At 41.8% G+C, this 15,044-nt stretch overlaps 1 protein-coding gene across 1 annotated transcript; it reads right to left on the bottom strand.

Annotated features, from left to right (window-relative positions):
- Positions 1 to 1,653: 1,653 nt before the first annotated feature.
- Positions 1,654 to 14,843, bottom strand: samsn1b (SAM domain, SH3 domain and nuclear localisation signals 1b). The gene is made up of 14 exons (XM_041952703.1): positions 14,784 to 14,843; positions 12,750 to 12,884; positions 11,618 to 11,664; positions 11,407 to 11,447; positions 10,845 to 10,942; positions 9,253 to 9,388; positions 8,764 to 9,176; positions 6,865 to 6,942; positions 6,633 to 6,758; positions 4,404 to 4,536; positions 3,979 to 4,130; positions 2,490 to 2,690; positions 2,224 to 2,374; positions 1,654 to 1,858 (listed from the first exon to the last, which is right to left on the bottom strand). Exons 1-14 carry the CDS (start codon positions 14,805 to 14,807, stop codon positions 1,665 to 1,667), a joined length of 1,929 nt encoding a protein of 642 aa, XP_041808637.1. The 5' UTR covers positions 14,808 to 14,843; the 3' UTR covers positions 1,654 to 1,664.
- Between the last annotated feature and the right edge of the window lie 201 nt (positions 14,844 to 15,044).

The raw sequence follows: 15,044 nt of genomic DNA, 5'->3' as shown, positions 1-15,044 counted from the left end.
CAAAAAATGTGCAGGCTGTCTGTTGTAGATTCACTCAGGATAGATCAGAAAAGTGAGCTGCTTTGACAGTAGACAGCTTTTCCATGCATTCTACCAGCATGTCTGATCATGACGACAAATGAATGTGTGCATGTGTGTGTGTGTGTGTGTGTGTGTGTGTGTGTGTCTGAGGGTGGCTTAGTCTGTTCAACATTTTGGTCCAGACTGAAATATCTCAACCACTGGATGGATCTGAAATTCTGTACAAAGAACGATGGTCCCTGATGATTGATTGACTTTGGTGATCCTCAGACTTTTCCTCTAGCGCCACCATGAGGCCGTCATTTGAGCCTTTGAGCGCAATGTCTCGACTGTTGGGTACACATATTAATGTGTGTCCTCTGGGTGAATTCTGATCACTTTGAATCAGTGTGCAGGTTTATACCTGCAGCACTAATGATAGTCCTGTCATCCACAGCTGTACTGGGTGTTTTGGGAAAATGAGCAAATGTTAGCATGCTAACACTTTCAACTGAGATGGTGAACATTGTACCTGCTTCACATCAGCATGTTAGCATTTGAGCACATTAGCATGACAAAGCTGACATTTGCCTCAAAGCACTGCTGTGCCTCATTAACACATGTTGGCTGTAGACACTTTGGCTGGTTAAGATTTTCTGAGCAGCAAATGTTTCCTTATTTCTTAAAATCAGCAAATGGAGAAAGAGTTTGTTGCTTCAGGTGCACCTGACAGAGAGTCGCTTACTGACTTCCTGTGAAGCGGTGAAACTCTCAGTGATTATCAGTGATGTATGGTAGGATCCAGGCCCCAACAGGAAGTCGTACAACAGTTCGCTACTGTGGTTGCATTTCAGTGAGCTGCTCAGAACATTTGTAGTAAATATGGCTGCTTACTCAACACTTTACACACTGCAAAAGTGTCTCAAAATGCTTATGCTAATAATTAAAATGACAATAAAAAAAACTAGCTTATTGTGAGTACAATAAAAATGATGACATCTGAACTGCTGAAACAGTTAGCTGATTCAACAAATAGATGTTTGACAGGAAATTAATCAGCAGCAATTTAAATAATTGATTGGTTGAATCGTTTTTTCTAAAAATGCCAAAAATCCACAGATTTCACCTTCTCACATGTAATTTTTGCTTTTTTTCTTTGTCCTATACAATAGTAATTTGAAAATCTTTGCACTCTGGGAAATGTGGTCAGCATTTTTCACTATTTTCTGACATTTTGCAAACCAAACAGTTAATTAATTAAACAGGAAAACAACTTATGGGCTGGCCTGTAATGACAATGATTGTTAGTTGCAGCCTGAGACACCTGTACTCCTTAAAATAGTCTTCTTTTTTTGGGACAGTCAGTGAGTTAACTGTGATGTTGTGTGCAAATGGAGAGTATTTGCTCATTTCATGGTGATTCTCTGTGACTGTTATTGGCCATAGTAAAATCTTTTACAGAAAACACATTCATAAAAGCTTTTTTTTCATGAAACAAATGAACACCTTACACGTGCCCAGTAGAGGGGCTTTGGGATTAGCAGTGGTAAAGGCTCACCACGGGCATTTTATTGTTCATAATTACAAATTACATTGTTGAAAGAAATAAAAAAAAAAACAGTTTTTGATTCGCGGAATAAGGAATAAAACAGGCCTTATTGCTCTCATGAAGCTGTCGTCTCCGCTGGTAGAGGGTATTCAGAGATAAAGTGAAGGTCTGTGTCCTCTGTGCTGTTGTCAGAGCCGTCAGATGGCATGTGGCAGCCGGAGTCTCTTGGGCAGTTGTTCGTATCTGCCTTCGTGTTCTCGCTGGGGGTCTCGGCCTCCTGATTGGCCTCGTTCTCCTTCTGACTATCAGCTGTAAAGCAGAGGAGACGGCTGGTTGGACTGTCACAGAGTTGAAAAGATGAGCAGTAAGTAATCCTTTACAGCTATTATTCCTGTGCATTAAGGCTCAACGGCCTATCTGTCTGCAGCTACTGTCCTTGTGTGTCCTACTCTATTCTCAGAAATGCTCTTTGGGGTTATCCTGTTATCCTTAACCTCTTTAGCTGTGGCCCGGATACCCTCCCAGTCTTATCTACTTGAGGTGCAATGTCACTTGTCCCTTCTCCTTTCTGAATCCAAACGTCTCAGCGTATCTTTTTCGGGTTTTATCTTGTCACAAAACGTGCATGGTGACACTGTCCTTGGATGACCTTTTCTGTGTTTCCCATTACTCACAGCGCAGTTGCTGCAGCGAGTCGACAGCGGCGAGCAGACGATGCCTGTGCTCTGGATCAGTCACATTCAGCTCCGTCAGGTGATGCTCCCTCAGCCTCATCAAGTCGTCCACTGTTTGGTAACCGTGACGCTGCAGAGATGAGGAGTACTCCTAGTGCAGCGAGTGGAAAAAACACTTTTCAGCTGAACAACACACTGTTGTATGGAAGATGGTTGTTGGTAGGCTACATTAAAATCAGCCTGAAACACAAATAAGAACACAATACCTCCAAGCTAAGGCGCCGTAACACCTCCAGAACAGTTGATTTCTGCCTCACTCTGTGGGTACATGTGCCCTCGTGTGTCTCGGGACTCTCCTCTGTCAGCAAATCCACATAAATGAACTTGAAATTTCCCAGTCTGTTATTCAGCATACCTGTCCATATTCCCATCGGGGGCTTGGCGATGACGTCAATCACATCTCCCACCTGAATGAAAGTTTGGTTTCGTTTTATTGCATTTATTTGACAGGCACCGTGCACAAAAAGCATCGCTCTAACACACAGAGAAGAAGTATAGAGAGAGCTATTGCTACTTTTCATCTGTGCTTCCTGGGCAGGAGCAACAAGCAGCAGGGTCTGTAAAAAAAAAAAAGATGCAGTTCCTTGAATGACCACTTGAGGCTGGCTCCAAAAGCAAGTTAATCCCCATAGACCTCCATATTAAAATTAGCAGAAATACACAGCATGGTACAAAAACTGGTTTTGACCTCTGTAGCTAATTTCCCTTGTTTATGACAACTATACAGGGTGGATTCTTACACAACTCACTCGTTTAAATTCTATTAAGGCTTAAAGTTATACCTAATTGTGGGCGGCATCCTTACGTGACAGCTGGCCACTAGGTTTCAGCAACCAGGCTTCATTCAGCCAGCCTCAGCTCCACCCACGCTCCACCTCTTTGCCTATTTTTGGATTAGCCAGAAGTTTGGTGGAGTCAGGCACTGCCAAGGTGAAGAGCCAGTGTCACTGAGCTCCACAATGGCTCGTTACAAACCTATTGTCCATGTCCACTAAGTCCATGTTTACACTGTTAATGATGTTTAGCAGGTGTAATGTTACAATGTTCACCACCTGTGTTCAGTTTAGTTTGCCTTGTAGCACATTTACAGCTGTGGCTGATGGGACTGTCATAAGTTTTGCAGGTATTTATTCATAAACCCAAATATTGGACGCATGAACATTTTTGACCTGAGGGTGGAGCTGCATGGAAATGTAAGGCATCAAAAAGTTATTACAATGCTTAGCCCATGCCACAGCTTGTCATTAATTAGGCAAAATAAGTGAGTATCTTCCAAAATTACAGTGTTTTTAGGCTAAAATGTCCTCTTTTTGTGAATATCCTTCCATTTCAGCTCAACAACACAAAAGATGACTGTAACTTTGATTTGATTAACTGCTGAATCCTCATATAAGCTTTCGATAAACCTTTGAACACACTTTCACACGGAATGAGTGCTGTGGATTTTGGACTGACATGATGGGCTTTTAATTTGCCAGTAAAATGTCAATCTCATGGTGGCACCTTGGGAAAAGTTTTTCATGGCAATCTATCAAATGGTTGTTGAAATATATCCAAGTCTGGACCAAAGAGGTAGACCAGCATCGACTGACCTTGCCATCCCCTGTAGCCACGCATGGCAGTCCAGCCCCAGTTTAATACAGTTACAGTTATACAGTCCCACATTAAGTATATTTCCTTTCCAGACTGGTTTACCTTGAGTTTGAGCGATTCGGTGTCGTATGGACTTGGCACAAAGTCTGTATGGACTCTGGCTCTGCCACAGAACTGTCTCGTGCACAATAGGTCGTCCTCCAGCCTCAGACTGTCTCTGTTACTGGAGCAGTCTGACCCACTGGTGACTCCACCTGTGGAACAGCAGACAAACACGCGGGTTCAACAAAGGGCAAGCTAATTACTTCATTCCATTCTACCGCCGTCTAGTCGAGTCATCCTCGTGTCAACAGTACGACGGCCCAAGCCTGAGCGGAGGATGTGGGTTTTGATTTGTCAGAGGATAGCGTAGCTCTACAAATTAGTGCATCTGAAGGGGAGGACAGGATACTTGAGTGCACAAGCAGGGATTGCATAATTCATCAGGTTGTGGTGTGAAGGGTACGCCTCTGCCTGAAGGTGCTTACTTGAGGAGCTTTGTCCACTGTTGAGGCTGTAGAGGCTTTCCAGAGAGTTACTGCACCCCCTGTGTCCTTTAATAAATGGTCCTCCACCACCAACTCCTCTGCTGTCTGCTTCATCTCTCTGTGTGTTTCCATTCTGCACAGTGAAAACAGCAACACATTTTTATTCTGCCTTACACACTTTCGGTTCTCTGTCATTTGTTATCTTCCACTACAGGCAAACAAAAGAAAAAGCTAACCAACCAGAAAGCTGAGTCAGGGCCCTAAGCTGCAGCGTTTGATTCCTCATGTGAAGGAACAGCTCAGTATCTTAGTTTATGCTGGGACACGCAGCTCCTCTGGCAAGCAAAACACTTAATCCTGAAAGAGTTGCCTTGCTTTTTATAGCTGAGACCTAGGAGGTGTGTGCTGAGCTTAATCCCCAACTACCTGTGCTCAGCTTTTAACTTCCTGTTCCTGTACAGGGACTTTCACACCATGGCCCATATTTACATCACTCCATCAAAGTGCAGTTTCTGAATTGTAAGATACCGCATGGGCTGCACTTAAACTTAACTTAATTAGGTTTTATAATAGCAGCAGAAAGTCAACATATTCCAAATTTACCAATGCATGTAATTTAAAGACGTTGGCAGACCAGGTTTTACTCTAAACTTCATTATGCATATCACATTACATTGATGACTAATGTAGACATAAATACTTTTTCAGCAATTTGAGGAAGGTTTAATTATATTTTCAGTACTCATAATTAGTTTTCAATAATAATACGAAGCATAATCTTAACAAATGCATAAATAATGTGCCAGTCACAATGATTCAATGCATGACTTAATGCAGATGAATTTTGCATGAAATGATCAAGTCATTATGAGTTTGTGTGATAAGTTAAAATGTAATAGATCATCAAAAATTCAGTAAAACTCTATAATTAAAGTAGAAAACGCAAAGCACTGATAGTCAGATGATCTTCACTGCCATCCCTACGGCCACACAGCTGGTCTGGCTTTAGTATGATACTTGTGAATGTGACAGATGTTTAGGTAACATGTAGATCTTTGCATCTGAGTACTAGTTTGATCCTATGTAACTGAGATGCAGATAATTTGGTGTCCAATAAATGACTGCATGAAGTAACTGTAAGTTAACATACATTGATTGTGAACTAGTCACATAAACTCATTGTGACTTGATCACATTTTAATAGTGAGAGGCAGGAATTCATGATACATCTGCAATAATTCATGTATTAAATCATCATGACTCATTCATTAGTGAAGCATACGTTCGTACTATTATTATATAGTGTTACTGAACTGTGACTGCTCCAAAATGTAATTAAATATTTCTTAAATTCATGCCTTGACTCGTCAAAAAGTAATTAGTTATCATAAATACATTTTCAGACTTGTCATAAATTATATCTGTAATGTGACCCCCGTCAGCTATTAGATGATAAAACTGCCATAATTTGACAGCTCAGTAAAACTGATGGAGGCCAGAGTGAAATATGCACAGGATCGAGTTGTCCTCTTGAGCTGTTTTTAGGAAATGCAGGTGACGCGTATGCAATGAATTCATGCATGTGTGGATTTCTTTTTAACCTTGAGCAACAGAAATTCATTACACATCGTGCATTTATTCATGCGTTTAAATCATCATGACTCACGTATTAGCTGCGCATTAGTTAAGCATGTGTTTTTCACTATTGTTAGAAGTGCCACTCACGGTTCTAATGAATCGACTAGTAAAACATGGACTGCGAATGCATGTAATGTGATGTGGTCAGGCTTTGAAAGAATGGCTGGATGCTGGCAGGCCATTTTCTTAAAAAGAAATATCTCCAATTATTATTCCAACAGTCACACTGTAATGATTACTGCTGAAAATGCATTTGCAGATAAACTTTTCATACACCATATTCACATTGTTGTGTTAACCTGTCTTTTAAAGCAAACCATGTCAAGGTGGCAGGAGTCCTCACGCATGTTGGACCTGTCAGCCCCTGCTGTACTTTTAGTGCTAATGTCAACACTAGTCTGTAAAGCTGCTTCAGTAAAATGGCAAATGATAGTTTGATTGATAGCTTACAGTGTGGCAGAGCAGGTGTGGTGCTGACAGCTGTGTCGCTAACAGATGTTTTTTCATTAGGTGTGAACCACAGCGAGCGCAGAGTGCCACGAACTTAAAACTGGTTGCATTAACGTGAGCTTTGTAGACTGCGTGACATACAATGATGGCTGTCAGCCTTCTCTCCGCTGAGGCCTTGATGTGCTTCCTGTCCCTGTGTGGTGAGGTCTCCATCTCCTTCCTCTGCAGCCTCAGCGTGGCTGGATCACCATTCTGCTCCTGCTTTTGCTTTAAGAACAAAACACTTTGTCAGTAGAGCTCTGCCAAACAAACGGTGCACACTTCCTGCTCCAAGAGGGACAAGCTGGTAGATTGGGAGGGTTGGTTCTCTTACCAGAGAGCCTCCATTATCCTCTGGTCTCATCAAAGGCGAGTGCTGTCTGAAGGCGTCAAATCTCCCAAATCTGGTCAACTGTTTGGGTAAAAGAGAGATTAAAATGTGTGTTTTGTGGTGACAGATGGACATATTATTTGCCTGTGTGTGTGTGTGTTCTCCCTGTGACCCCACAACATAAACAGTTGGGTGTTTGTTCCCTATGATTTGTGTTCAGAATTAGGTTAAACCCTGGCAGCCATACAGTTCTTAGATATGCTGTATTTTTATGTATCCTGAGCCAAAATATTGTGGCTTGTATTTGAATGATCATTTTGCACTGATCTATAACTATGTTATGTTCCAGTAACGTGGGGAGAGGCTCGCTGTTATTTTTGTCAATCTCTTTCAACATAGATCAGCAGATTACAAAAATGCATCATCTGCTGGTCTAAATTCTTACATTTTCCTCTGCAACTGTCTTTGAAGGGGAAACGGTGCGACAGCAATGAGCCCCTCCAGTTTGCCATTGGCTTCAGTTTAGCGGTCATTCAGCGCTGCTATCAGAACATCTGTTACACTGACTCTTGGCTTGTTTCCCAACACTGACCGTTGGTGAACCGAGGCCTCGCTGTCACGCTCTAAGTGCTTGGATAAGCAACTATTTAATATCATTGTCCTCAATACTGGGTACAATTTACAAACATGGATGCATGCATGTTTGCAATTACATGAAACATCCATATTAATACTGAATTTTTGTAGTTTCCATGCCACAGCTGAGATACTCAAATCATATGCCTTGAGTCATTTTCTGAGACTTGAGTGGACTGGCTCTTTAACTACATCACTCCTTCATGCATCAGCATGTCATTTATCTTTCCTGGATCTCCCTGATGTGCACCTCTAAAGATGCTGCTTCCTTCCTCTCATGTGTAAACTTTAAGGGATATCAGTTGACATCCACATTCGCCAGTTCCAGCAGGACGGTCGACGCTCCTCCAATACAGTCTTGTGTAATACCATCACATCTGTTTTGTTTTCATACGGCTGAAATTATTAAATAGCAGTTTATAGCGCATTAGCAGCGCTAGCTGAGGGTGATAATGAAACTGAGCAGTAAAATGTTTCGTTCAGTATATCCTAAAAGCAATAAAAAACAATTATTAGCTGGAAATTTCAATTAGACTTCAGTTAGTCTAAATGTTCCCTAAAGAGCTCTGAGGTGCAATTAGAGAGTCAGGCCTGGCAAAGCACAGTTTAATGATACTTTAGAGATGTGAGAGCAGGCAAAAAGAGTGAGAGGCATCACAGACTGTGGTACTCTTAATTTCTCCTGTTCTTTCAATAAATGCTTAACACTGTCTCAAATGCTTTAACATCATTTGAGACATAAGAATAATTGCTGTAAACAAACAAACAGCATCCTCTGTGAAATTGTAATGTGTTGGGTTGCTCTATTCCTCAGATATTCAACAGGCAGAAGGAGTGAAAACTTTCCACCATGTTTCAATAGAGCCAAAGAAGAAGCCACATAAAGGAGCAGTTTGGGGAGAGCGTTAAAACCACTCTCATATCTGCCTGTTCAATATGCTGTGAGACTACAGCCAGCTGCAGGTTAGCCTAGCTTAGCATAAACACTGGGCATGAGGAAAGAGCTCTGCTGGCTCCGTCCAAAGGTAATAAAATCATCCCACTCAGCATCACTAAAGCTTACTAATTAACACATTAGATCTTGTTTGTGAAGCAGCTGCATTTTGAACAGACAGATATGAGAGTGGTATCAACCTTTTCATCCAAGCAAATGCAGATATTTCCCACAACTGTTTCTCTAATATGCATCATATGATGATGTTGTGATAACACTTGCGCTGAAATCGCCTCATTTTCTGATGGTAATAACAGCAATGTTGAACTTACTGTGCTTTGTGAGCGCTGCAGGTCTGTGATGGGCCTGCAGACTGTGTGTGCAGGAGACAGATCAGACTGTTTGCTGTCCAGTTCCTGGATCAAACTCTCAAAGCGATCCCATTCTGTCGCCCGGGGCAGCGACAAGTTGCCGCCGCAGACCCACAGTTCATGTCGAGGTTGGCGACAGGTGTGGTAGAAAGGAGTCCAGGGCTGCGGACACTCAAATGGGCTCCACAGGTAACTCCCAAGCCGTGGGCTCCAAGCTCCTTCCTCCTCTGAATCCTCATGGACATCTCTGGGCTGCTGCTGCTGCTGCTGCGGTAGCGATGGAGCAGTTTTAGAGGGCTTCTTCTCGGCTCTCTTCCCCAGGCCGATGCAGGTTAGCACTGGATTGTTGTTACTCAACACGTTTGCCAGATGATCTGAAGATGAGCAGAAGTGATTGTTAATGATGACAGATTCAAGGCAGAATCTTGAACATAATGAACAATAACTCACCACCGTTCTCGGACGTGGTCTTGCCTTTTGCAGCTCCACCCTGATGTCCCTTCTGTGCGTGCACCAGATTCTGCAACTTCTTTAGTCTTCCTGTGGTGTGTATTGATTCTGCTGTGTCAGCTGCAGCGTCACCACCCTGTTATTAAGAAACAATAAGTGCATTCAATACAGTGTATGCACATGCAGCAGCAGCCATACATCAAGTTTGTGCATTACAGAAACAGAGGAATATGTTAAAGGAATACACCTTTAAATAACACCTTATTAGACTTTGACACCACTGCATAGGAATGTTTGTTTGCAAATAACATAAATGGGGAAAGCCATCCTTAGTATTTTAACTAAATTTAAATCCCCTACTACCACACATAAGCTATCTATTATTATATCAGATCTGCTTATTATTTAGCATATGAACTACCACAAGTTCTCATGTTATTCATTCAGTGCTGGAGAGTAACTAAGTGCATTTATTTGAGATATTTGTACTTCTGTATTTCTACTTTTTGCCACTTTATACTTCTAAACAGTAATGGAAGTATTCAGATTGGCCATAATAAACTTTTTTCTCCACCTCATTTATTTTACAGATATTGTTGGGGTCTCCTGTTGGACCAGAGTACTTCAGTAAGGTTTTGAGTGCAGGTTTAGGGTTCTTAGTGTGGTTTTACTAGTTTTATGTAAGATAAGAATCTGAATGCCACCACTATCTACATTTACATTAAGGCGCATAACAACTAAGCATATGAGAGGGCTAAAACATGCTGTTTTCCCTCTGTGACCATCCCCATCACTTGCTCCCTGTTGTGGATGAGACTGCTGTCCTCTCGTGATGTCCCCTTCTCAACTATCAGCTGTTGGCACGAAAAACATCAAACTGTCCAAAACCCAGGTGTTTTAAAGAACACAGGGCAGATATAAAAGAGCCTTACAAAGGAGATTAAAGATTAGAAGGCAGATTAAAGTGAACAGTGGATCTAATTTGGCTGACATACAGGTGACCTCTCTCAGGTTTAATTCACGTTCACTGTTCTGTTTACCCCTGCACCCTCCGTCCAAACCACACAAACATACTCAGTGAGTTAATTTTGAAGACTTAGCCAGACTTCTGACTTCACACATTTAGACTCCAGACAAAATGTTCTTTCATCTACTGCCAAAGGGTCTAATGTGGTATTTTTATCAGCAGCTTACTGTAATAGAATCTGTTGCATTCCTCCGTTACACCACCAGACCGTGGAAGATGACCAAAGATAGACTGACACTGACATTTCCGTCATGTGCACTGACATGTGCCCCACACATCCAGGTGTGTCAGGTAGCTACGTGCCTATCTGGCACGGACTGTCATGTGGGTAGAGGATTACAAAAGACTACTCTGCCCAGCTTTGCCAATAATTATCATTTGTGGGACTAAAGTGATTGTGTCCACGTGCGATTGATGAGATTGAGATAAGGTTTAAAAAAAAAACAAAAGCCATTATGTATTGCTCTCCAATCCGAATTCTGATTTTTATTAAGCGAATACAACATTAGCATCACTTTTAGCATGGTTACTGAACTGTATATCTGCTAAGGTGATGTGGTTTTACCTCAGCTGGCAGGCGAGCCTGTGTCCTGTGGGAGTTCAGCTCCTTCGCTCTGTCATCTCTTGTCAGCATGCTGCTCTGACGGGGAGCTTTACCCATCTCTGCAGGATCAGTCCACACAGGTCAGACAATGCTCGTATAATCATACATTGTCAAACATACAAATCAATTATGTCATTAGCACTGATGCTTTGAGGTAAATGACGCCAGCCAGTCTTAGCACAGTTATTCGATACCTGCTGTCATCTGGCTTCCTCACTCTAACTTCTCTGATATAAAGCTGATCTCTAACCTCAGTGAAACACGGTGCCCTTGTTGAGCACTTTAGTTTTGCTTAGGTGGACATGTTTCTGATGTTTCTGAACCTCTGTTCTGGACTTTCAGCTGATGAGATAAGTCCTGTCCTGTCACCTGATGACGTTCAGCAGGCATGATTAATGTCTTTGTAATGTAAGATCAAGATAAGCAGAGTAATCTTAAAGTTACTTTCTCATAAAGTCCTAACCATCTGACAACACAAACATCAGAGATATGAACAGCAGTGATGGTGATCGATTTAACCAACCTGATGTTTCATTGTCCAGGGGTGATGTTGACACACATGACCTAAAATGATAATGACAAATATTTTAATTCACTTATGGGCAATAGCTTGATTAATTAATTTATTATTATTATTATACAAACAAAACACATAGTGAAAATTATTAGCGAGCAATGCAGTGTGTGCTCACTTAAAAAACAATTCTGTACAAGCTGAGCAGCAGCTCACGTACCTTCTATTATTCCTCTTTATAACTTTTATTGAGCCTTGAGGTCGGTCCTTGGGGAAACAAAGACAGGCACAACTTATTGCAAAATCAGACAGAATAAGAAAATAATAAATAGGAATCTCTCCAGCAGATCTCTGGGCTACCTGTGCCTTTTTTTTAGTCGTGCTAGCAGCTTGACTCTACAGACACACTTTGGTCCAGAGTGAAGTTTCTCAACAACTGTTGGCTGGATCAGCATGGATTTCCAGAAAGCTGAGAGGAGTAATCCCAATGACTTTGGTGAAGTGAAATATTTCAACATGTACTGGATGGTTTGGCACCGGACAGTGAAGCCTACCGATTTTGCTGAAGCTCTGACTTTTCCTTTAGCTCCACCACGAGGTTCACATTTGTGGTTTTGAATGAAACATCTCAACAACAGTACAATGGATTGCCATGAAATTTACTACACACATTAGTGTCTCACTCAAGATGACTTGCAATCATTTTGGTGATCCCTACTTTTCATAAAGAGCCATCAGCAGTGTGAAACTTCATTTCTTTGGTTTATGACCAAATACCTGCAAAACTAATGACATTCCCATCAGCCTCCGCTGCACTCACTTGTTTAGTGGTCATTAGCAAATGTCAGCATACTTGCAGTGTAATGTCATATGTAAAAGGTTTTTCTTTTTTTCATGTGTGACACTTGAATGTGCATGACACAAAAATAAACAAATCACGGAAAACATTACACATTAACATCAGCAAAGTGTCAGCATGTTGCGCATGCTGATGCTAGCATTTAGTCCAAAGAACTGCTGTGCCAAAGTACAACCTCACAGAACCAGTAGCATGGCTTCAGACTCTTTGTATTGTTCCCTTGGTAATTACACTGTTGCACAGCTGTACCTGCATCAACTACAGTATGCAGGATCCAGCAATTCCAGTCCCGGACAGTGCGCATGACTGATCAACACCACTGTTACACCTCTCTCTGGTTGTGCAGAGCAGGCTTTCATCCTGTATCATTCAGACTCTTTGTGCAGCCAGGAAAGGATCTGAGGAGTGTCACTAGTCTCCAGAGTCCACGATGTGCATCGCTGATGTTTGATCAGGTCAAGCTCTGAATAAAATATGAAATGAATAAACTTACAGAACTGATGGATGGATCTGAGCCGCCCCATTCAGGCTTCCGCATCCTAAGAGCAGGGCTGCACTGGTACTTGGGTAGGACTTCCTTCAGTGTTTGGCTGTAGGCTGGTTCATATATGCTGTCTGTGGAGCCCTCCTGAGGGGGGGGAGAAAGTCGTCAGTCAGCATGGTGACAGCAGCCAGGTTTAAATACCACAGTACACCGATTGGTTCGATTTGAACTTTCAGACTAAATATATCTTGTTGTTGAGGCTCATCAAGGAGGAATTGTCTGGAATCAATCATCAGTGAGACTACACAATGCAAAATCAATGAAAAGCTGTACATCATTGAGAGACAAGCATGTCCTCTGATCTAGCAGTCTGACATCTACACTGGTGTGATTATTCTGCATGTACAGCTTGCCATTCAAACATGTATAATCAATATTCATCACACTTTGGTGTACTTCTTGTGCCTAATTTCCTCAATCCAAGGGTAGTGCACATCTGCAGTCTGCCATGAACACACTGATTCAGTTCAAATGTCCTGCCATGTGAAAAGTAAATGCTTGTTTATGTGAGAAGTGCTGTATGCAATAAGTAAAAACTGATCATTCAAACTAAAGTCCATGTCGTTGGTCAGACATAGAAGACAGACATGTTACCGTTATATAATCTTTACCTTTTCCATGTGGAGTGTCACATTAAAGTTTCATAGCTCGGCAAGAAGTTTCCATTCTACCATTGCACACATATTGCACATGTTGTGTTATTATTGTAGATTAAATATCTTAAGATTTGATTGCTTTTAGGCAGAAAAGTGAAAGAAATTAAAAGCAAATATGATTTCTGCAGCAATATTACACTTCTGGCAATGAACAAAGGCAATAGAACTGACAGATAATGGGATTTCTAAAATCCCGTCTGTCTGCTCATCTTTGTGAAGTGGTCCCTCGTGTGTCATATTCTGCAGGGACAGCCACTGTTTGTGTGCAGAACAGGGTGGGATCGAAGTGTTAGAAGCCCAGTCATCTAAACCTTAAAACTGTGACACCTGTGTAACCCTGACGCGTGTGTACGTGTAAGATGGTAACTTCTCACATATGTTTCAGGCTGCATGTGTTGGATTCACACCATCTAAGCATTTTGAGATTTTTTTCAGTTCTGTCCATTTTTACATCTTTTTCCATATTAACATTAATACAACATTTCAACCTTGACTAAAGACACCAGTTGTGTAACCGCTGACATAAATCTGTCATGGCTTATTCAGGTGACAGAACATCCTCTGCTCCTGTGTTATTACAGTTTTGAGTTCATGACATTTTGTACTGTTTTGATGCTAAATTTATAGTAAAGTTTGGCACAGGGCCGAAGAGGGCTCAGCGCGGTATTAACAGCCACCACTATAGATTGTCACTAATTATCTAATTGAAGCCATGTAACAACTGTAAATGTGATCACTTCCAACAACAAACCAGTGTCCCTGCAAATTGTAGCTACTAGTGTGATAATCACAGGAAGTTTTCATTCCATCACACTCAGTTAGCACTGATTTTATGATTTCTCTACATCTACACGTCACACTGTTGAGTTTTGTCACATTAACATATGCAACTCATAACAATTCAAGAAGTAGTACATATGCACTAAATGTGAAAGCGATTACATAAAACAAAGTTGCAAAGCTGTTATATTCTTGGAAAATGTGTCACATTAACAGGATTATTTTACCATTACATAATGATTGATTACACATGACACATTCACAGTTCTAAGTAGCCAACTCAATAGTGAATGTGAGCACAGCAAAGGGAGACTGCATCAACTCTGGAATGTGATGTATCTTACAAACAGAGGAAGTTGTTTGCAGTCTTGCTCCCCAGGAAGACTATTTCAGATCCTTGTCAACAACAATAACGTCAGCAGTCTCTCCCACAGCGCGCACACAGCGTCTTCTGCTTCCCAGCTCTTTCAGGGCTGCAGGGACTAAACGAGCGCTCCTGATCGGCAAACCTGAAATGTTCTGGAGTTCAGAAGATGACGCATCTTACCAGTGTGAAGCAGAACAGGTTCATGTTTGAAGGTCCGTGCCAAAGATCTGGATGGAGCCAAGTGAGACCAGCTGCGCACTGCGGCCTGTGGGATGCGCAAACACCACTTTCACACACCGCCCTCCAGCTCAAACACACACATGTACCCGAACACGCCCCGGCGATGCAAAAGCTCACGCAGCCCCCATGCTGTCTACAGCCCAGTGGACTAATCCTAGCTTCAAATCCCTCACATAATCCAATAGATGCAGCAAGGCATCA

Source organism: Chelmon rostratus, chromosome 14 (genome assembly GCF_017976325.1).
Source record: "Chelmon rostratus isolate fCheRos1 chromosome 14, fCheRos1.pri, whole genome shotgun sequence".
NCBI classification, from domain to species: domain Eukaryota; kingdom Metazoa; phylum Chordata; class Actinopteri; order Chaetodontiformes; family Chaetodontidae; genus Chelmon; species Chelmon rostratus.
The sequence above is the reverse complement of the archived record's forward strand: the minus strand, read 5'-3'. Positions and strand labels throughout refer to the sequence as shown.